This window comes from Gymnogyps californianus, chromosome 1, assembly GCF_018139145.2.
Source record: "Gymnogyps californianus isolate 813 chromosome 1, ASM1813914v2, whole genome shotgun sequence".
Classification (NCBI taxonomy): domain Eukaryota; kingdom Metazoa; phylum Chordata; class Aves; order Accipitriformes; family Cathartidae; genus Gymnogyps; species Gymnogyps californianus.
This window is the reverse complement of record NC_059471.1, coordinates 83,045,807-83,069,606: the sequence shown is the minus strand read 5'-3', so window position 1 is coordinate 83,069,606 and position 23,800 is coordinate 83,045,807. Positions and strand designations below refer to the sequence as shown.

The following is a 23,800-nucleotide window of genomic DNA, read 5'->3' as shown; positions in this document are numbered from 1 at the left end:
TTTTCATGATTACTGGACTTCACAAAATTTACAAATATACTCTCTTCTTTTAATGTCTAGCTTTAACTGGATTTGTTACAAAGCCAGCTCTCAGGTTCAATTGTTATTGGGAAGGAAGGCAATGGAGGAATGCCTGCTCACAATGTATTACCATGGAAAACCACTTTAAAATGCTGAGTTTACAACTGCGAGGGTACCAAGGACTTGCCCTAAGAGTTCTGACTGCTCTTGGTTTGAAACAGACAGAAGAAAGTTAAGGGATAGTCGTATATAATCCATTTTTGGCTATTTGTAGTTACTGACAGTTGTTTCTATACCATAAGCTGCAACTCCAGTTGTTAGTAACTGGATTGTATTATTTTCACATATTAGGAGAAAGGGCAAGATGTGAAAGGCTAGAACCAAATGACCCTCTTGCTGCTGCAGGCACGGCTCACTCAGATCTGCAGTGAGGCAGGCTTGCTTAATGATCTGAAACAGTTTTAAGATATCTGCTGTTTACATTTTCTTAGCTGCTCAGTAAATATGGATCTGTAGAAAATCCCAGTCATGTTGGGGCATATAGCACTACACATTTAGTGATGGGCAGTTCAAAAGAAAATGATGTTACACATTATGTCACAAATGTAATCAGTATTACGGCTACAAATTTTACCCTTGAAATATATTCTGTCAAAAACACTGTCGATGCCTTGTAACATTTCCCTTTGCCAAGACAAAACTTGGATGAGCTGTACATTACTGGAACGGCTTCAAAACCATCTGCAGGCAGAAATTATTTATAAGTGTCTGTTGTTCACAGCTAAAATAAAGTCTCCTGCTACAGTGTTCTGACACAGCACAGCACAGGCGTACAGCTCTCAACAGGACCATGACCTCCAAAATGACAGCACACAACTCTGTGCTTACTGTGAACCAGTAACATAGAAGTGTTTGCTTTCCTGTAGTTTTACTGAAAGCTAAAAATAATACTTTACACAGAAGTACTTCCACCTAAACAAGCAGGACTACTTGTAAGCATCAATTCCAGCACATGGGTAAGGGCTGGGAAGGAAGGCCAGACGTTAACTGATGGGTTACAATTGAACACTGGGGGTCTGGCCTAATGCTTTAATATTTGTTTTACATCAGTGCAATTCCACTAAAACACACATTTTCACATGACAAAAATGTAGGTAATGCCACAGTAAATCACACCGCTGAAAGTCAACTGTTAACACTTCACAGAATGGAAAAGATTTTTCTTGGTTTTTTTCAGTAGAATACTAAGGGCCTCTTTGTAACATCAGGTTACTCACCTTTTTCACCATATACAGATAAAGGCCTGTCTTCTCTTTTATTTTTAGTCCTGGCTGGCTTTTAGTTCACCAACAGCTATTTTCTCATCTCATGCCCCTAATTCCCTTCTCTGACAGGCCGTGTGGCTGGAGAGCTCCAGGGCAGTGCCTTAGCCCAGAGAAGCTGACCAGCCTCAGCTGTGTCACAGCCAGACGGGCACAGGAACTGTCCTTAATTCCTCCAGCAAATACTCACCAGGTTTCTCTGCTCAGCTGATGCATTTTAGGCTTGAACTGCAAAACGCCTGTTGTGCATTTGTAAAAGATATCTCTATTAATGCCAAGTACGCAATTTTATTGTGTTTATACAATAGGGTAAAACAAAACATTCCTCTGTGCCTAAAGCATGACTTTGGCAATTTATTGACCCATTCACCATCTCATCTGTACTCCAACAAGGAAACTCATTATGAAGGTTATGTTTCCAAACAGTACTACTGCTTTGCTGCAAGAACCTAACCTCTCAGGCAGGGCAGACTTATTCTTCACTGCATTTCCTTAGGTCTGTGAGTTGACACATTCGTGTGCTCAGAAAATTAGGACTCAATGCAAGGCCCATTTCCCCTCATTTACACATTTACAGTAACTCAAACACAGTGAAGAAACCAAAATAGGGACACACAGTATGAACATAGTTTTCTACAGACCGATAGACAGCTGTGAAAGATACCCAGACTCAGGTGGTTCACCCAGTTCGGAGAAGAAACATCTCCTTGACTTCTGATATATACTCCATTCAAAGTATTCAGATAGCTGATTTTGAAGTAAATTTAAGTTTTCCAGAAAAAACAACAGGGCTAGTACTTGAGTGAGAAGAATGCTAAGGTGATATTTTTTGATAAATAAATGCTTCTAGTATACAGCCACTGGGAATCCTGTTGACTCTGGAACAAAAACAGGTATAAAAACTTTAGTTATTAGATTTCCTTCTATTAATTTTTTCTGGGTAACCTGCACTATATAAAAACATTAATTTACTCAGTTCAGGACAGATGTTCCAGTTCAAGAGAGGATACACATTCAGAAAGTGATTAACTCCTATTAACTTCATGCCTTTATTTATTAGATAAAGGTAAATATAATAATGTGTTTACATAATTTTCTGAAATAAACCATTGTCTGATCCTGCATTAATTTCTTAACAGTTGCAGGACACATCATCTACATTGCAAATCTGAACTGCAAACTGATAGATTGTCACAAGTCCTATTTTCCTCCCAACAGCTATAAAAATCTAAAGCAGAATTTCATTTTTGCTTTCATTTGCTAGCTGCCTCTCCCCCTTTTACACTCTATTTTGCATTCATTTTTTCCTGTTAGACATTAGCTCTCAAACCAAGTCAATAATCTAACACTTACTTGCAAAAAGTTATTTAATTAAGGAGTGAATCCATGCTGAACGTTCTGCAATGCACGCAAGTATGTGAACTGCAGTTTTGGAAACAGTTTGTTTACTGTAAATGAAACTTATGTTCTGTGAAAGAACTCCTGCTGAAGATAATGAAAATTCCAAGTACTCAGTACCTTGGGGAAAAAAACTGCAGCACTTGGAATATTTTTAATGGATTTACTAGTGAATATTCTGCTCTCAGATACAGTGTTACCATTTTTCCCCTTTTTCTTTTATTTCTTTACATATTGACATTACTTAATCACATAGATTTATTCAAGTCATCTTCAAAAATAACTTAGCAATTTTTTAAAACTGATTTTGCACTGTTTAGTGGCAGGATCTACATAATATCAGTACAAATTTTACATTATACAGTTTCAACAGAGATAACTTCTCATATCTATGTTTCTAAACCACTTATTAAAGAGGGATAGCGTTACAAACAAATCCATCTGCTGTGATACCACTGTTCTCCACATTCATTACAAATAACGTAAGTCAACATTTGTTCATCTGGATTTGTGTTTGCACCCAACCTGGAAGAAAGAGAGTTCCTCTGGCGATCATAGTCACAGTGCAATCAAATTTTTCACAGCGCCTACACTTTATTTTGTTTGTCGGTGTGCCATTAATAACTTGTGGGAGCTGATGTTCCTGAACAGATGATTCTGCGTACAGAGCCCTGAGCTGTTTCAGTTCATCGCTGGCCATTTCCATCACTGTCATCTCAGCAAAAGCCTTTGGACTCAATGTCCCTGAAAAAAGGTTATGTTTTAAGTGGCAATTTTTAGGGTTCTTCAGGTTAGAGATTTTGCTTCTAATGCAATTTTTATACTTTTTGTCATTTTTAGCATGAAGAGCAAAAATATGTTCTTCAATTCCTTTAGATAGCTCCAGCCATTTATCAGTTTCTTCTTCATCTTTGGCAGAGCCAGTCAAAGCTTTATAAAGAAGATCCGTACATTTACACCTCAGAACTCTCATCGGATCCTGCTGCAGACTTGCTTCATTAACAAGAGGTTTAGAATCTTCATTATCAGTGTGTTCCTCAAAAGAAGAAAGCTGATTCATGCTGCCTTCTGCATCGTCATGTACCACATTTTTAACAGTTTGCGATGGGACCAAAATTTTAGAACTAGTAGCATCTAACACCTCCTGCTGACATGGTCCTTCAGACAGCAACTGCTCTCTAGGAACCACTCTGAGATGTTCAATTTCCTCTTTCGCATACACAGAAACTGACTTTTTAACTTGCATTGACTGAACACAGTTATTCTTGTAAAGTGCTTTCCACCTTGATAATAACTGCTTTGCTTTCTTTTTCAACTCTACTGAAGGGCAGCTCTTGAGCACTCTGTATACAGCCTTGGCAACTTCTGTTCCCTGAAGATATTCTATAGTCATATCAACATCTTCAAGTTCTTTAAGATGATCCTCAATATCTTGGAAATTGTTCTCAGACAGTAGTTTTTCAATACAATGGGCTCTGTGTACAATATTTTTCTGGTCAGACATTTTTAAACCTGAAAGCGAAAAAAGTTTATCATATTTATTGCAGTTACGACATCAATTCATTTTCTGTATATTCTCACATGGTTTTCTTTTTATGTTATTTTACACTGTTTTATTTGTATACACCACTGGTTTTGCCAGCTTTTTCTTGAAATGGTGTACAGTAGAGTTAGCAGAGCAAATGCAAAATGCAGAGGAGCCTGCGTCCTGGAAAAATGCAAGTGGGCATGCTAGTCTAACTTGTGCAAGGAAAATACTGGTGGAAAGGAGAGCCCACAGGGACTTCTGCTGGGGTAGGGTTAACAATTTAAAAAGTAGGGTATGACACTAATTTTTAAGGAAAAGCACAGTGTCTTGCCAAAAACCACACTAACACAGACACTGCTAGCATAATAAAAATGTTTTTCATATTTGTTTTTCTACACGTGCACACCACAACAGAATTTCACAGGGAGATTCTCAGCTACTACAAGAAGGTAGGTAACTACCCAACCACTCTGCTGTATGAGATTACAGGTAGACTTTGCAGTATTTGCACGTTAGTAGACTCTAGTACCACTGGACTACCAAGAAGCAATGAGTTTTGAAATTCAGCATTTTTCACCAAAAGCACCAGATTATCACCCGTTGATGTTTAAAATCTAGACACTGTTATCAAGTGATATGCTTTCCAAAAAATAAAAAGGAGGCTTTATAGGCAATGTATCTCCCCCTCCTCACATACACAGAGAAACAATACAAATATTAGTAGGGTTTTTACAGTATTGGTGTCAACAAATTGAATTTAACAAGAACGCTGTTTTTAGAAAATCAGTTTGTTTTTCTATCACAGAAATTTAAAGTCTATTAAAAACCATGTCTGGGACCTTCTGCTATAACAGGTACTTGAATAACATAATGATCTCACACTGTTGAATACATTCTGTAATAGCTTCCCGATAATCTCCAAAGGCAGATTTATAAGTAAATACTGCACTAATTTAATCTGAAAGTTGCAATGACGTGGAAGTTTACTGCAAGACTACAAACCCAGGGAGATCATTGCTGTCATCTTTCCAGAATGCATATGCAAAATAACCTTTCTTAGAAAAACTGACTTATGTCTCAACTTTTGGGAACTTGTATTTAAATCTCTTTTTCCATTTTTCACAGTTTTGAAGCACCTGACTACAAATGAACTCAGTACAAGTGGAATATATAGGTTCTGGCATTAGAAGACTAATTTGGAGTAGGGAGCAATGTGCAGCACAGCTACGTTTTTCACAAATTTGTTTGGTTTTGCCACTGTATGTTGTAGCCTGTATAATGGAGAATCATTGATACGTGCAGAAATTACATATATGCATTAAGAATGACCCATAAACTACAAAGTTAGAAAGTTTAAGAAACTTGCACACTCACATTGTTTTAGTTAATATTAACTTCTACAGCAGACAGATGAGATACCTGGGAATTGTTTTTTTCATTTCAGACTTTTTCCTCAAGCCTTTGTTACTTCAAAAGAATAAAATTAACCAGCTAATGAGGGCATGGTATCTGACCAAAAACCACTGACCTAAATGACTTTTTCAAGCACCTGGTGGAGACGTCAGAGCTTTCAGGCCTTTTGAGGAACGTGTATACGTCACCATAACTCGATATTAGGGATTTCTTCAATTACTAAACAGTAAGTAGCTGAACACATTTTATTGGGAACTGCAAAGTGAAGGTTTGGGGCTACTCTGCAGCAAGTTTAAGTAAGTGAGCCTGATGTAACTCAGTGGATCTTAAGCCCAAAACGCCATTCTGGTTCCTACATAACCCTCAACCTTCCACTTGCTATGCAAGAGATCACATGTTGTATTTCTTCCAAAAGTTTCTCTTTATAGCTGCTAACAGAGAAGCAAGTCAGACCAGTAAACTTTTAACTGAGGTCCCCACTGCTGCCCTTTTCCTTGCTAGCTCTGGCATCATATTACAGTTTGATTATCAAGGCAGGGCAGCTCAAAAATAGTGACACCTGCAAAACAATTTCAAAACAGTGACATCTACAAACTCCTAATTGCCATTTTTGGAAATTCTTAAAAGTTAAAAGACACATCCTTCTATATCCTAAAAAGTACCTATTTTCTTACAGCCGTAGCATTATTAAAGCATGCTCCCATATATTCTGACGCGTTAAATGAAAAGAAAAAGGGGATTTCAGAATGCAGAGTCTCATGGCTTGAATAAGATTTCCTTTTGATTCCTTTTTATCAAGCCCTTTGACCAAAAAATGCTCAGTACATTGCTATGTGCAAATTTACACACAAAAAGTGTTAATACTACTAACATTATTCTCCTGTTTGCTGAAAAGGTGAATTAAATGTAGAATGCATAATTGAATGGTGTGTTGCGAGTGTTGTATTCCTCTTTTCTTAGGAGTTAGTCTTCTAAATTTGTGCACAAACCCCGTGTTTTGTCTGAAGTTGCATGCATCTTGATTCTACTCTAGAAAAAGTCATCTGCCTGATAAAGGCTGATACAAGGCTAGCTACACATGTCCATATTTAAAGGAACTCATAAGCAGATTTCTTGCACCATCACTGTTTCCATGATGAAATCTCCTGAGAATGGGGGGAGAGGAGGGACAAGTGATACAGCTGGGTAATTTGCACGCTCTGTTGCTTTCTGTGACCACCAGCCCAGCTAACTTGTTTTCTGCATGACAGAAATAAGTTCAAATTTTAGGTAGGGCCTCAGAGCTCCACAAAAGAAAAGGACAGAGACAGAGAGAGCGTAAACCTTCATCTGTTTCTATAATCCTGAACCACAGACGAACCTGACCTCCACAGTGAATGCTCGCTGCATTAACCTGTTTTTAAACAGCTCATTCTTGTCTGACACTTGAAGTCCCGTGAAACCTCAATAATGGCTATTACAGAAACCAATTTGCTACTCAAGAAGTTTCAGAATCAGAGAAACAGGATGCATTTTTCAAATAGTTAAGTTGAACTCTATGCATCGTCATACTGAAAAACACATATAAGTGCATCCGCTCATCTGTTCTGCTGCAGGATCACACAGAGGCTGTGAGAGTGGAAAGAGGTGTTTTCTTACGTAGGGCAGCCATCACTACAACAGGACAGTTCCCTGTCTCCTGAACACTAAGCAGTTGACATTAGAAAATTATGATCTGCTGATTTACTGTTTTTCATGCAATCTAGGGCAGAGTTGGTGACATAGTTATATGCTCAACCAGTATGACTGCCCTATGCCTTAGAATCAGTTCTGCTCCTTCCAACATACTCCACTTCAAACGTAATTTTCTTCAGTTCTTGTACCTATCTACGTATGTATTGTATTGTGCTACACACACCATAAAATATACTTATCCAAATGCAAGATGACTTCATGAATTCTCAATATTTAGTATACAGGACTACGGACGTGCAAAGAAATTACTACACACAAAGTGCTCTGCTGATAATTTGTCCATGCATATACTTTTACGCTGCAACAAAGGTGAGGTATTTTCATCTTCATTGAGGACTATGCTTCATAGAAAGTTTCCTCTCTAATATTGCAGGGTGAGGATCTGTACATAAGAAATGGTGTATAAAGTCCACGGATATCATCTGCTTTATGGTAGCAGTCCTTGCTCATGCTTATCCACCTGACCCTAGGCAGCCCACCAGGGTGGCAAGGAGAAGACATGCCCATTTCTGTGGCCAATCTCACACAAGAAAATTATACGGCTGAAAAAGACTCCTTCGGCTCCACAGCTATGAGTAGGCATTGACAGCTGGGGTGACTAACACAAAGCCTCTGAGGGGAGCTGGAGCCCACCACGTTGGCGTCTGCAGCGAGAACACAGCCATTCTGCCACATGCTTACAGTGAATTACCTTACACTTACCAGACACCTACAGCTACTGAGAAGGAGCTGACACATGCTAACTCACCACCCCACACCCAGATGCTTTTTTTCTACTAGGCAGATCTAAGACAACGTGTTTTGGTTTTTTTTAATCCTCTACCAGATATATAAAAGGCTGGTTTAGATTGGATTAAATGCAGTATATATGTTCTACCTTAGGACTTTTCCCACAAGTGCACTAAGGCAATAAATTAAATTATTAGAAATTTTAAGATCTTCTTAGTCATGCATTGACTTTTTCAAGTTTATGCAACATTAAATTCAAGTACATAAATTTTATGGCAGCAGTTAAATAAACAAACTGAAAGCAGAATATGGACATCAAAATATGAACAATGATTTTAAAATCATTTTGGAAATTCAACCACCTAACAGACTACTCACACTTAAGTCAAAACAATCACTTCTAAGGGAATGCTTTCCTCAACATGTACAACATATAGCAGAGAGGTAGGACTGAGTGACTCCCTTCAAACTCATTAAGCAAAGCTAGGTAAAAGTAACAGAAAAAATAAGTCATCAAAAATATATGACAAGAACAGAATCAAACCCATAATTACTTACTTCAATGGAGTGGGATACTCACTGGTAACTGGCAGAAGCACAAGAAACAGCCAGCAGAGAAACCACTAAATAAAAGTAATAAACGTGTCTTTATCAGCGACAATAGAGAGGTTTCTGTGGGGAAAGTATTCTTGGAATGGCACTGGCTTTGTTGTGTGTACCTAGTTTGCAAAGGATTTTAAGAGCCTTCAAGATGAAAAGTAATACATACATCTGAAATACTACGCTGACTACTCAATCATAAATTTCATCTCAGCTTCCAAATTAAAAGGCAGTGTGGTAAAAAAAAAAAAAAGTTGTTTGTGCATTTGTTGCCCTATAAATCAAGCAAGGACTGGATTTATCACCAAGGCTGACAGAGACCATTATTTTACAGGATCAGAAATTAAACAGATTCCTGAACTTATAAAGAACATACAAGGTTATGAAATGGTTCATTTTACTACTGTGCTTCCTTCAAAGGATGAGGCAGAACTCCTCTTTAATACTGGGAATCCTGCATAGCATTTCATACTAAGTCTGAACATCAAGCACCTCTTCTGCTTCTCTAATCAGGCACAACATGATTTCCTCAGACAACTGTAGAAAACATGTTTTTCATGTTCTTATAGGGAGAAACAAGAAATTACTGATGCAGTGGTAATACTGGAGTGTATTTTCTAGCCAAAGTTCACTGGGAATCTAACTATAGCAAGCCTCAGTTCTTTCCTGCTCAGACTCCTGTTCCTTGAACTCCGATGTTTCTGCTGTAAATCAGGGTTTTGCTGTTTGTGGAATGATGGCAAAACCTCCAGGTAAGGGTATGCTTTATTTTGTTACTTTGTAGAAAGAATAGTGGAAGTCTGTGATACCCAAGACAGCTGCCAGATCTCTGACTGCCCACTGACAAGCGATTTTTGAGTTTTCTGCTGTGTCAGATAAGCAAAATCACTGATTGAAATAAGAGTTGCTTTTAAAAAGAATTGAAAAGTAGGCGTTAAAAATACTCTAGGTAGCCTGCAAATATTTATCATTCTCTCTAGTTCTCAGATGACAGAAGCGAGGCTTACAGGGTGAAATGACCTGCCCAAGCTGATTCAATAGGTCAGCTGCAGAACAAAGATCACGATCATAACCCTTTAACCCACAGCTCTACTTCTCTCATAACCCCACAGTCCTAAGCAGCTGTTCATAATGTTCAGCACGGGGGGGGGGGGGGGGGGCGCGGAGAAGGGGGAAGATTAAAAAAAGATAAAACAAAGAGGAAGTTGGGGTAAGCCTCAAAACCTTCTGAAGAGAAAGCAAGTGTTTCACAGAAACCAAGCTGCAATTCCAAATGGGAAATTATTTTACCACTTGAGGGAGCTGTAGCATAGCAAACCCATGGAGTCTTGTGAAATGTGCATAATGAGAAACTCCAGCCCGTCAAGAAAAATGATAAAACAATTTCCCTATGACCCTTAGGAGACCACATTTTTAGGGTACCTGTTTGCCTAAATTTGGCAAAAAAACCCTCTAAGTCCAAAGGTGCTGGGATACAGACAGGAGGGAAAGGGTGCATCCTTCATCCAGTCATTGTCCTGTACATTGCTCTTTCCTTTGACATTTTTTAAATTTGGAATTTGACCACTTCTACCTGATTTAATGCTATTTGGCAAATGCTGCTGAACAAATATTTGTAAAATTAACTGAATCGTACTCAGTCAGCACTGTTCTGCTGTCTTCCTAGTTCCAAGAGGTAAGAAATCCAAGAAAAAGGATTTTTTTTCCTTAAGTTATGAAATGAATCATGCATTTTTGTTATTGTAGAGATGCAAGAACGAAAGTACAAACGATAGTATCACAATTTTGTGCAGTACAAAATAAACATCCTCATCCCTCCTACAACTACACACAGCATTTCCATCCTGCTTAACTTTAGCACTGCACTGCACGAGAACATCTGTTTGAATTCCAAGTGTCTATTGAAGGTTACAAGGTAGAGATTGACTCGTGTTTACAATGAGACTCTGTAATGCTGTGCTGATGAGGTACTTTCTTGCCAAATCATTAGGAGCTCTCACACTGACTGCATGGTATAATGAGTCGCTTGTGTATACAAGAATAAATGAAAGTGATCAATAAAAATCTTGTAAGGCAGTTTGCTCTGAAGGAAAAAAAGATCAGGCTACCTCAGGTTTAAAATATGGTCATCCTGTAATAATACCAAGTTGAATCAGAACTTTTTTAAACAGTAAAATGACTAAGCAGGAGAAAACAAACAAACAAACAAAGAAAACCCCGCAGCCTAAGACACTTGCTGCTAACTGCAAAGCCAGCCCTTGGGAAAAAAACTGCCCTCTCCAAAACCATTTGGGGTAAATGCCTTGTCTCTGCTATACAGCTTATCTGGTTCAAAGCCATAGCCTATTTTGCCTTAGCACATCTAACTCCCACTGATAAACTAAGACAAACTCAGAATGCACCAAGTAAGTGTGGATGAATGTCTTGGAAGGGTAGAGAAGGCTGAACACCAGTCCTCTTCTCCCTCATCCCAACCTCAGATGTAAATGATTTTTTCTCCAAGGAATTCTGTGTAATCAGCAGAAAATCCAGACCACAGCCAAGATAAAGATCAGAAGCAGCCAAGTACTCCTAATAGTGTAATAAATTTTCTGCCAAAAATGTGGTTAATGCTATAGCAGAGATGGTGCATAGCAGAGTCCTGGAAACACCAGATTTCTTGCTTTGGGCAACCTAAAATCCATATAAACAATGAAAATGACCAAATGCTACTTTAAACTCAGAGCCTAAGAGGAAATCAGAGAATTCTCACAGCCAGCCTCCAGACCAAAAAACATTCCTTCGTCCTATCTACAGTGGGAGAGCAGATATCAAAGATGTCACCAAGAAATCTTTTTCTGGGGCTTTTATTCCATCTTGGCAAAAATCAGAGCTGTTCCTGCCTCTCAGCAGGACTGCCTCCCACCCCTAAAAATTTCTGAACTATATAGAAATTCATCTTCGAAGAATAGCCACATGAATAAAGCTAAGTTAATACAATAATAATTGAGACAATACAACTGTACTATTGCCAGATGTTCATGACCACTGACACCTCACTGACCAAGAGAGTCACGTCTTGGTCAAAGATCCAGAAGCAGCGTAGTATGTGAGCTCAGGATTATTGCAAAACCATTCCCCAAAATCTCTACTTCACTTGCAGAACGCTATCACTGTAGCGCCAGAGGCAAAAGTGCATCTTTTATTCTTCTGCACACAATACAACAGAGCCACAGTGAGCAAGAAAAGGAAAATTAACTAAGAATACTACGTAAAACATTGTTTCAAGAAATTTTCCAGGACATCTGGTAAAAGAGTTCGGGCATAATGGAAAGTAGTTTGATAAGAGCAATAGCTTTGCTCTGCATCTTTTACATCAGTGACTGCTTGCACTACAGCGCTCTTAACTAATCTGGAGCTACACTGTCTCTACCCTGTGTTTCTCTCACTAGAACGACTCCCACAGCTTTCTTCCCAAGAGAGGGAGTTTGCAGGGGAGAGAGGGCAGAATACATCACATCCATGTGAGGATGCACACAGTAGCCTCTTTCACAAGGCAAATTTTTAATCCTGATTTGGAATTGCTTCTCCTAGAACCCCCATTTTTAATTAAAACAGAATTCTTATTTCCTTTAAAAAAATAATTAAAAAAAAATCAATAGACTGCATAATGAAGTTAATCAAGCCTCAGGGATCAACCTCAAAGTAAAGCTGTCAGCACATTTTTCTAATAAGATCAAACAAACATGCATGGATTTAATGAGATAGGAAAAGCTGTTGCCCTTACCAGACTGCTTAGCCACTGGCTTCATTTGACCTCAGTATATACGCTGGAGCTCAGGAAAAGACTCTAAGTATTACAGCTACACCAAACGAATAACACCTCTGACTTGTCTCATGGCAAAAAGTAGCTGAGAAAATTCTTTACGAATTGAACAGCTACAGCTGTTTTGAGTTCTAGGAGCTCCAGCTGATGTTACAGTGGACACATACATCCCAGCAGAGATGTTACCTGGCTAATGGTTTCTTTTAATAATTTAGTTTAGAATTAAACTGATTCTCACTGGAAGATATTTTAGCTTTTCCTGTATCTTGTCTGCCTTACCCATGTGAATTTTTCTACTGAACTGACTGGTTATCTGAGTTAGACAAACATCTTAAACCCTAAAAATGTTACAAGTAATGCATTATGCCACTGATTTGAAATCTTTATTTCTATTGATACAGTTGACCTTTTTAATAACATACTTCTAAGGAGTTAAAAAAAATGACAAAATTTAGTTTTAACAAGTTACAGATTGCAAGTATCATGTGGATGTATTAGCTAATCTCTTCCACAACAGGATAGTTATACAGATTTGCAATACATTCTAATACATTATGATTCAATGGGGCAGTAACAAAATGTATATATAGTTCAGAAAGATTTGTCATTAACAGTTTCATTTGAAATTATGTATAAATAACGTGTGCTTCTATTTGCTTTAAAATTTGCACCATTTCACATAAAGAAACACTTACATGGTTTCTCTAATCTACAACCCGATTATTTTTCAGTACTAACTAACTTTATTCAAAATCATGCTTTGAAATTTGGGCACAAGGTCACACAAATTTTCCGTGGGGCTCTCTGGTTTTTCAAATTTTTGTGACAAAGCTTTATCAAAGCTGGCAGAGGAATACCTTTTCTCTCAGCCACTTTCCATTACTTGCCAGTATGAGGTACTAGCTGGAGCTTCCAGCAGGTCAAAAGTCAGGTTTCTGACACATGGGGTACATTTTCAAAACATGAACTATCGTTTTGGCCACAAGTGACAAATACACATAGGAAAAGAAGAGAGTTGAATGAAATTTAAGCAGATGACTCAGACATGAATTAATGCTACCTAGCTGTGGTAGGGACACAGACTGTGACACATGTATTTTGCACTAATTAAGCTGACCTGCTAGACTGAAGTTTATCAAGGGGTTCAGGCTTTTTGGGGGGCTGCACACAATTTTTCACAGATCATACAATAATTCTTGTGATTATAAATTAACAGAGCCAAACTAAAGAGTACAGCTTATCATCTCCACAAAAACCCCAAGCTTGATAGAAGTACATTTGGCATCGTCCCAATATGCCTCTGTCATGAAGAGCAAAGCTTAACCTGGGACAAATAGAAAATGCTAATACCATTCCTATAACGTCACCTACCTTAGTACCCAATCAAAACTTCACTGTGTGAAATTATTTTATTTGCACTTTGTGAAACGATTGCTTCATTTCATAACATTCATGTTTTTCCAACAGTAACAATTTTAAAAGAAAAAGAATTTATTATCATTATTGTGAAATTTGAAAGACAATATGAAGAATATTTCACTATTTTCCCACAGCAAGAAGATGCTATAAACATTCTTCCTCACTCAAGAAACATACCAGGCGATACCAATGATGATTTAAGCAGCTTAGTGTCATTGTTTATTAATTAACTACTTTAATTCACTACAGTTTAGTCTCCTAAACTGTTCATCTCAATGGATGCAAATGATCATATTCATACTTCCAATCACTTAGGACAGCAAACCAGCTGAATAATTTCAGCAAGGCTGCAACATCTTCCAAGGGGAAGCTGGTTTCTTCAACATACGTTAACTATATTGCCTTATATAGGTAATGCTAACAGTTCCAGTTCATGAGGCGTGCTCTCTCTCTCTCCCCCCACCACTGGGATTGTATCAGACATCTGGACTGCTCCCTCTACTCAATGTCTATGCACAAGAAGCATTCATAATGCTGTCCTCCAAACACCAGGAAATCATAATTCAAAATCCCCAATACACTGAGATGGGCTTATACACTATAATGCTTTTAGAAGTAAAAAACTGGGAGCTGTTCTGCATTTCTTTTTAAGGCTGTAAGCCTCTAGTCTTCCTATCTTTCCTCCACAGACAAGATTATTAGGAGTTCACTTTTTTGAAAAAGAAAGGTTACACTATCATGTACAACATGGCTCCAAGGACCAGTACTTGAAGAAATCAGAGTTTTGAGAATTCTACTGTAACTGTAAAAGACTGACAATACTTTCCCTGTTCACCTATAATGATGATAATTACGTTACCTCTCATGTTCCTGCTTGGTATTAGAGCTTTCCTCCACTATTTTCTAACTTCCTTTTGAATTTCTTGTTCATTTACATAGGTAGAATTAATTGGGTGGGGTTTTTTTAAACCTACTGAAGTGAAGAACTTGTTGTGAGCTACAGATTTAAAATTGGCTTTTAAGTGACTGATCTCATCTGACATTCTTCCATGTCCACTTATTTTTCAGTCTCCATAAATACTGTTTATATCCTCTTGCAGATGTACTGATTTGAAACCTGGGCAGCCTCAATCTAAACAAAGCTTTCCTAAGGTGGATCTCATATCATCCTTTCATAGAATCACAGAATTGTTTAGGTTGGAAAAGACCTTTAAGATCATCGAGTCCAACCATTAACCTAGCGCTGCCAAGTCCACCACTAAACCATGTCCATAAGCACCACATCTACACATCTTTTAAATACCTCCAGGGATGGTGACTCCACCACTTCCCTGGGCAGCCTGTTCCAATGCCTGACAACCCTTTCAGTGAAGAAATTTTTCCTAATATCAAATCTAAACCTCCCCTGGCACAACTTGAGGACAATTTCTCTTGTCCTATCGCTTGTTACTTGGGAGAAGAGACCGACACCCACCTCGCTACAACCTCCTTTCAGGCAGTTGTCGAGAGCGATAAGGTCTCTCCTCAGCCTCCTTTTCTCCAGGCTAAACAACCCCAGTTCCCTCAGCCGCTCCTCATAAGACTTGTGCTCTAGACCCTTCACCAGCTTCATTGCCCTTCAGTAAGCTTCTGCATTGGCACAGAAGTCCAACAAAACAGACTGGCTTGCAGACAGGAGCCTAAATCAACAAGTAAAAATGTACTTAAGACGTATCTCTTCAAAGTACATTTGTTCACTTAATATGTTAGAAACAAAATATGAATCATTTTGGAGAGGAACAAGCAATTCTTTCTCTTGAATACATTTCCTTGACAAAATAGCTTTAAAGATCATTCTTATTCATATAGAGCTAGCAAAGACTTCAATTCTAGCACACTACAAGCAAATGTTCAGTCTGCAATGTCTTTTTATGGCAAATTGTACTGACAAATTAATTTTAAAATGGAACATGTAAGTAATAAAACATATTTTATGACTTTTGTGAGTTTTTGATCATTTGTCAGATGAACACAGACTTTTATTGCTTTCACGTTCAGTTTCTAGTTAACCCTCAGCTCAATACTATTTCTATTTGTCATTCCATTGTCAGAACATACTTACATTAGATATTGCTTTATCATTCTTTCACAGGTCCTCCACTGAAAAATGATGTAACGTTTTCCCTTTAAAAATAAATCCTTTGTACACAGAACACATATGTTCCTGACCCCTCTACAGAGAAAGTGTATGATATAATCAAAGGGTATTTATAAGATATTATCAGTGTCTGCTAAAATTCCTTCTGCTAACACATGAACACTTAAATATGAAAGTACACAACGTCTAAACATTTGAGTCTTGATCAAGACACCTGACGTACTGGTTGAAATAAAATGTGAAATACACTTGAAATGAAATTGATTTTTATATATTTAATTATTAAAAACAATACTACATTGAAAAGTGTGAACTCTAATTCCTTTCTATATTTATGCCAGCATTTGACTTATCTCAAGACATCAATGCTGCATGGAGACAAATATAATAAATACCTAAAAAATTCCCATAATACTACCATCACAGATATCCATGCTGCAATTTTCAAGGTCAGCCTCTTCTGTGAGTGGGAATTCCAGCCGTTTATGATATAAATCAGTAGGGTAATTACAACAGCCGGGAGAAGCAGCCCAGCCCTATCTATTTGTCTGAAAGCAGCTGACGTGTGCCTGACGTGGAAGCCAGCCACAGACGACAAGGCTGTCTGGAAGAGGTTTAGAGTCGGCCTCACGATGCCACCAGCTAACCAACACCACTGTAACCTGTATCTCAGACACCGGCCGAAGAAACTAGGTGGAGATCAGCCTGCAATCGCTCCCATAAAATCGGTGGGCCAGTTCACACAGTAACTGTGCTCCAAAATGCCACTCAGTAATGCCACGGATACGCTAACTCCGTGGCTTTTCTCCAAATCCTTCATGAAAACCTCCTCAGATCTGTTCCTCCTACACATCCTCAGACCCATCTAGCTTAAGTTTGATCCGCTGCCGTATTGCTTAGGGGCGAAATGTCGCCCTCTCCTCAGACTCCTGGCACACCCCAGGCAGAAGAAGGAAGCACGGACCTACCTACCAACGCCCGCCGCTCCTCAGGGAGCTGTTACCGCTGCACCCGTTCCGCTTTGGCCCCCGAAGCCTGAGTCGGGGCTAGCACCGTGCTAGCGGGCAAACCGGACCTGGGGAAAAGCGGGCGGTTAATGTCTCCTGGGGTCGAGGCCGTGCAGGGGTCCCGCCCGCCCGGGGCGCCATTCCATGGCGCTGCGGAGAGCCCCCGCACGCTCGCTCCCGCCGCCCCTCCGGACCTCACCCCCAGCGCCAGGCACGGGGAAGCGTCTCCCCGGCATCGCCAGACGGGCAACACCGAGGACGGGGGAGCTGCGCGCCTCACTCCCGCTGCCCCTGGTGAAACACACTGGGCTACTACGACCCCCCCGACCTCCCCCCCGTACCCCGGCAGCGGGGCCGGCGCCGTTACCTCCGCAGCGGGCCTCAACATGGCGCCTCCCTCCCGCTTCCTCCTCCGCGCCGGGCCGCGCCGCCGCCATCTCTGCGAGCGGGCGGGCCGGACCGCGGGGGCCAGCGGCTGCGCGCTGGCCCCGGCCCGCGGCTCCCTGTGAGGACCGGCGCCGGCGGAGCGCCCTGCTGCGGGCACTCGCCTCAGGCTGTGGGCAGCCCCGCTTGCTCCCGCAGTGGGCGGGGGGGGCTCGGGGCGGGAGCTGTCCCCGGGCTGAGAAGCACACGGCCATGGGGGATGGCGGGGGACGGACGGACTCACACACACACACACACACACAACACACACATATATCAGTGTGAGCTCCTGTGCTGTCCCCGGGGCCACTGCAGGGCTGAAAGAACCCTGCAGAAAGCAACAGCCGTGGAAATAACTTGCTTTTCTCAGCAGCCTCAGCCTGAAGGCACAGCTTCCACTGACGCTGCCGCCACGTTTTGGGCATTGCTCCGTTCTGGCATCTGACACGGCCGTGGGGTGAAGGGGCACCGTGATGCTGCCCTGGGGCCCCTGTGCTGGGCACGGCCTTCCCCCGGTGCCCAGCTGCGTCCGCCGTGCTGATGGAGCGGGAGCTGGACACAGGCCTTGCGAGCGGGGCTTTGGGAGCGCTCTGCTTGGGAAAGCTGGAAAAGCTCTTTGGCTCCTCTCAGCCCTGAGCCTGGTGAAGAAGTAGATGATATTCACGTGGTTTTAAACTTTAACCTCGGTCATGACATGGTCCTTCTCGAGCAAACACAGCTAGGGAAAGGCAGTGTGACACACCAAGTGGGGTAAATGAGCATCATACCGAAGGCTAACAGAGAACAAAAAAAACGTTGTAAACTTCTCGTTTTCAGCATTGTACTGCATTACTTTTGGTATAACCAACTAGCCTTTTGAATGACAAATGGAGCTACTGGTATACACAGGGTTAAAGAAAATAAATATTATAAAACATACTTCACGGGGTAGCAGTTTTTGGATATAATGAAGTGTGCCGGCCATATCAGATTATGCACTAAACACCTAAAAGCTGATGTATTTTAGTCAAAGCAAAGGTATTTGTCATTGCCTTTATTGCAGTGCTTTCCTCTTCCATATATGTTTTATGGAGGGCATTCAAAATGATTTTGTAAAAGATTAACACTTCTAGAACTTCAGTTCTACAGCAAATGTACAGGTGTATGGTGCACTTTATTCTCAATTACAGGAAAAAGTCGGTGTGATTTTTTTAATAATTTTTTTTTTTTTCACTAATGAGGCCTATGTTGCCCTCTGCTGACAGTAAACTGAATTTACCTACCTGAACTTGCCAAATATGTTTCAGCATGAATATCATGTACGGCAGACACACCTCTTTTTCCCTATTTTCACATAATGAACATCACTAGTACTAATCACAAAGAAAAAAAAAAGCCTTGCTTTGTTGTATAGAATGTAAAAAATCCCATAAGCAATTTATTAAATTATTGTAATGAACCAGTGATCAGTGTTCATAATTGAGCGGTATCAAACCTTTCCTTGCTAGTGCTGCAGTGGTTGCATTATACATTGATAACTGAAGAACCCTAAATGACTGCTAATTCTGTTTAATACTTAACTCGCAATGTATTTGTGTCAAACTCAGGAATTCATCAGTGACTGAATGCATGGTGCAATGGTTAGCCCTGGCTAGCTGGAGGCCACAGCTGAGATCAGGCTTCCTTTTTGCCGTGTCTTTGTGGCTCACACAGCAACAAAGTGTGGGACAAAAGCTATCCCAAAGAGTCCATAGTTTTATGAAACAAGAGATGAAGAATTTGAAGCAGATGACGTGACTGTCCAGAACTGGCACAATAAAATAGTAGCAGAACAGGAACACTGTCCAAGCCTTCCAGGTCCAAATGTGGCGTGTCATCTAATGGCCTATCTTACATATTATTATGTATTTTTGCAGCATAAGTATGTCATGAGCACAGCAGCAGCTATCATTGCAATATTCAAGAGTTTGCAGTTTAATCTCAGTTTGGGGCTCCCAGGATAAGGCTTTTGAATGCTAGTTTTCTTTAACCTTTCTCTATCTGTACATTGTGAGCATGGTACATATAGGATTCCTTATATCCTCAGCTGAAGTGCCTTGCCTACTGCAGAGGCACAGAGCTTCCTTGGCAGGAAAGCACAAGAAGGAGCATGACTTGCTCCTCGTGATTAGCCCTCCTTTGAGCAGGGATCAAAACTGAGGATGTCCCTCCTGGAGGTGGGACTCACTCAGGACTGCTCAAGAGTCTCCATTAAATTGTCTTTGATCTAATAAATAAAGGAATAAATAATGAATAAATATTCCAGTTTCCCATTTACAAAACAGAGACAATAATGCTTTCTCAATTACCCCTGAAGTAAAACAAAACAAAAATATGATAAAAATTTTATACCCATTACATTCATACATATGTGTATATGTGTGTAATGATATATATGTACATCTTTGTGTTTGCATGGTTTTCCAGGATCAGTGCTACTCTAACAGCGACAACTTCCTGGAGACTTCAGTATTGGCTGTGATAAGTATCTGCTTCTCTAAAAACATAGGCTTCTATTCAATGAAGTGAGATATTCTGCCAGCTGATAGTGTTAAATATCCACAGAACTAGTTGGAAGAATGTTGGTCAAACAATGTTCATCGTAAGGTTCTTACCTTACCTGCACAGAATGGTATCAGTTTCAAATAAGCTTCCCCCCCAAAATTTTTTTTCTAAAACAATGGTTCTATTTAAAGAAAAACAAAATCAAGACAAAATGTTGGGTATTATTTATTCTATAAAACTATTTTTTATATTTTTATTTTATTTTTAAAATTATGTCATATCATAATGTCATAATGTCATAACAGGCTGCTATTTTATCATGTAATTTACTGCTTTGTCATATAGTCCCACAGTGGTACACCACATCATTTTGGACATGCTATAGAAATTTAACATTTCTGAGTTTAAATGAGCTGTAGGTTTGCATTTTCTGTATGTGATCTACATAAAAGACAACGTTAGCTTAAGAACGCATGTGAACAGTTCTGGCTTGCCATTGAGCAGGAAACATCCTGCAAAATTGCCACAATTATTACTTTATTTATTAATTTACACCTGTATCTATGAAAGAGATCACAGTCACTGAAAGTAGAACAGTGATACGCAGTTTCTTTTAATGAAATAAAAAGCTTTTCTTTAACAGTTTTGAAGATGTTTTGTGTTGATAATACATTAGCAATGAAATATTGCAGAGATGTACTCCCATTCAGAAAATATTTGTAATGTAGTTATTTGAAACAAAATATGTGTGAGTTCCCTTAAAGTCTTCTTTCTTCAATTTGTTTTTCAAAGGACAAGCTTTAGTATCTCCTTTTTATTGTCCGTTCTTGGAACTGTAACAATTGCATCTTCAGAATAGCTCAGGCAAAATGTGTTGTGGTGGGAAGGACTGACAGGTATTTCCTCTAAAATCCCTGGGTACAGGCACTGGAGCTGTGGTTTGAACTTTCTGAAACCTTGTGCACAGGCAATGGCAGCAGCTGTTCCTTACGGAGTGGAATCAAGGAAATTGTATCCTCCCTGAAAACCTGAAAGGGAACTGGTAAATGGTCACTTGCTAGAAATGCTCCTAGACAGGGAGGCAAAGTCAATGTCAGCTCTTCATAACACTAGCATAAATCAAAGTGTCAGTAGTGAAATCAGATGAGTAAAAGATTTACATAAACATGGCTGAGAACAGAATGTGTCTCCATATCTTCAGCAAAAAGCTTGAATGCCAAAGTTGTGATAAATGATTTTAAAATGTTCTTGCCTCCTGACTGAAAATCAAAGAAAGGCAGAATTACAAATATCATTATTAAAAGTACCATTAATCCTATAGAGAACCATCATCTTTTTTGATTTATGCCTCATACAGCCTTTTTTTTATAGGTTTGTAAAGCACTGAATTGGCCACAGGATAGTTTTGTATTAAATCTCTGTGATAATATGACTGTAAAGACAAAATGAAAGGTGGCAACAGTTCAGAAACTCTTTATTAGCATGGCTGAATAAAATGGATTTGTTCAGAATTGCGGACATTTTCTGGCACTGACTTTAAAACATGATTTTTATTATTGTGTTTCCTGCCTAGGAAGAATTAGATCACATTATCCTTGAAAATCTAGAAAGCCAAGAATGATTAATCACGGCACTGACCCACTAAGGAGAAGGACCCCAGATGGCCTAGTGTTCGGGAAAGGATGTTCCCAGAGTAGCAGAGCAGCAGCAACAAGCAGAGACAGGTACTGCAAACTGGTGAAGTTGGAGGTGTGGGAGACTGCTAAGAAAATATCCTGCAGTGATTTTGAAGACTTCTTTCCAACTGCTTGAATTCCTGTGGGAGCCCTGAGTGGCCAATATGTTCATGCCCCAATCTGTCACTGGCAGGAGATTTCACACTTTTGCAATTGTATCTGTCTCCCAAATCCAACAGACACTAGCCAGATGAGGCATCTGTCTCCTGACGGGAATGTACATCAAAAAGAAGACTTTCAACTTAGCATGCAATTTGAGTGGAAGTACACAATTATATCTATTCTAGCATAAAGCCCTCAAAATCATTTCCATCTTGTGTAGGAAGGCAGCTGGGATAGCAGGAAAAGCGGAAGTAAACAATACTTTCAAAGTGGCTTGTTTATTTAATAATGGATTTGATTGATTGAGATACCAAATCTTGCAGTAAGAGGAAACATGAATATGGTCAGGGAGCAGTAAGAACCAGACACAAGAAAATATCCCTCACTGTATACCTGCATTCAAGGTTGGCTTTCCTATTTCGCCCATGCTTCTATTAGTGACCCTTATCCTGAGTTCCCTTTCCTGTTCTTGGGTTGTCGACTTCCTCCAGTGTTTAGTTATGTACTGGCCAATTTGCTTCAGTGGCAGGATAGCATAACAAGATTTGTGCTCTCTTAAGAGAGGTGCTCAGATCTAGCAAATTTTGAAAGAAATAAAAAAGGGCCCACAGAAAGAGAGGCCCTCCCTATGGCATTCATTTTGTGGTCCAGTGCTGTAGTTCTTCCTGGAGAGCTTTCTTCAGTTTAAGGTTTCTTCAGTTTGAAGGTTATCTTGTCAATAAGTCTTGAATTTATATTGTTTTTAGAGTTCCCAGAAAAAAACCCAAAATCTGTCTATGATCTAGACATATGATTCAGTTCATGAAAAGGCTCCCTACCGTTCTGCTAGCAAGTAAGGAAAAAAATGACATGATGCGAGCACTATTAAGTGAATCGTTATAATGAAATGAAATGGGGACTGAAGTGTTTTAAACAATCACCTCTTCCTCCATCCTTAATGATATGTGGAAGAGAAACCTACACAAATCTTATGTCCATAGACTGTGAAAATCCAAGAATTGGGCCATACTTTGGTACTCTGACAGATTTCATTTTGTGAGAGCACCTCCCCTCACAGCGTTTGAAGCGTGTTCATTCACACAAAGAAAGACGTCTTGGGTGGCTGTTTGTTTCAAGGGTCACTTTCACGTTTTTAGGCTCTGATCCAGTTTTGAGAGGGAGATGGATCAGGCCCTGGATTTCCTTAGGCCAGCTTTGAACTGCTGCTGCTTATGTGTGATCAGATAAAACCTTCAGAACCGGGCAGTGGATGAGCTTGGCAGTAACGCTGCTCACCTCTCCTGTTATGGCTGCTCATACTGTTTATTTCCACGTGTCCCAGCCACCGTGGGTTAAACCCACACCAGCTTGTTCTCGGGCGCTAGGTGGGACGCTCATACGACTGCCACCCACCAGCTAGTCTGAGACAGTGAGGGTAATGCCTTCATGTCTTCGTTCACTGCGAAGCCAAAGCCTTTCTCCTATCCTGTGTCTTGGCACACTGGATGCAGATGGCTGTAGTCATAGTAGTAATCTCTTCTGTGCATTTATGCTAGCGATGAAAATCAAGGATACCTTAGATGAGCTGCCTCCTGTTTGAGGGCCAGTGGGTAGGAGGCAGTCCTGAGATCCCTGTGCGTTTTCTGTAATGCTGGAAGGTACTGAACTTACAGAATGAGGATGATGCACATAAAGTTAACTGGGTAGCATTAATGAGAGATATTTCCCATGTGTTTCCTGCCTCTTCCTCCTGGCAGGAGTACCAATACATGGTGGGGGTATCATACCACCAGGAAGACTTGAAATGGAATTACCAGGAGAATCTGTGAAGAAATTCTGCCAGAGTCAGTGGAGTGTTATGAAGTCATCTAAGTAACTTGCCCAGCTAAGTGCTGCATAGAGTGCTTAACTTGAGAGAAATTGA

At 40.0% G+C, this 23,800-nt stretch overlaps 1 protein-coding gene across 4 annotated transcripts; it reads right to left on the bottom strand.

The window, feature by feature from the left end:
• Positions 1–1,904: 1,904 nt before the first annotated feature.
• Positions 1,905–17,493, bottom strand: TCEANC (transcription elongation factor A N-terminal and central domain containing). Of its 4 annotated transcripts, none has more exons than XM_050891524.1 (2): positions 17,481–17,493; positions 1,905–4,253 (listed from the first exon to the last, which is right to left on the bottom strand). In XM_050891524.1, the coding sequence occupies exon 2, from the start codon at positions 4,243–4,245 to the stop codon at positions 3,229–3,231; it is 1,017 nt and encodes a 338-aa protein (XP_050747481.1). In that variant the 5' UTR covers positions 4,246–4,253; positions 17,481–17,493; the 3' UTR covers positions 1,905–3,228. The 4 variants fall into 4 exon arrangements, with proteins under 4 accessions (XP_050747481.1, XP_050747474.1, XP_050747465.1 ...); XM_050891517.1 differs by lacking the exon at positions 17,481–17,493 and adding an exon at positions 17,079–17,137; XM_050891508.1 differs by lacking the exon at positions 17,481–17,493 and adding an exon at positions 17,075–17,131.
• Positions 17,494–23,800: the final 6,307 nt, after the last annotated feature.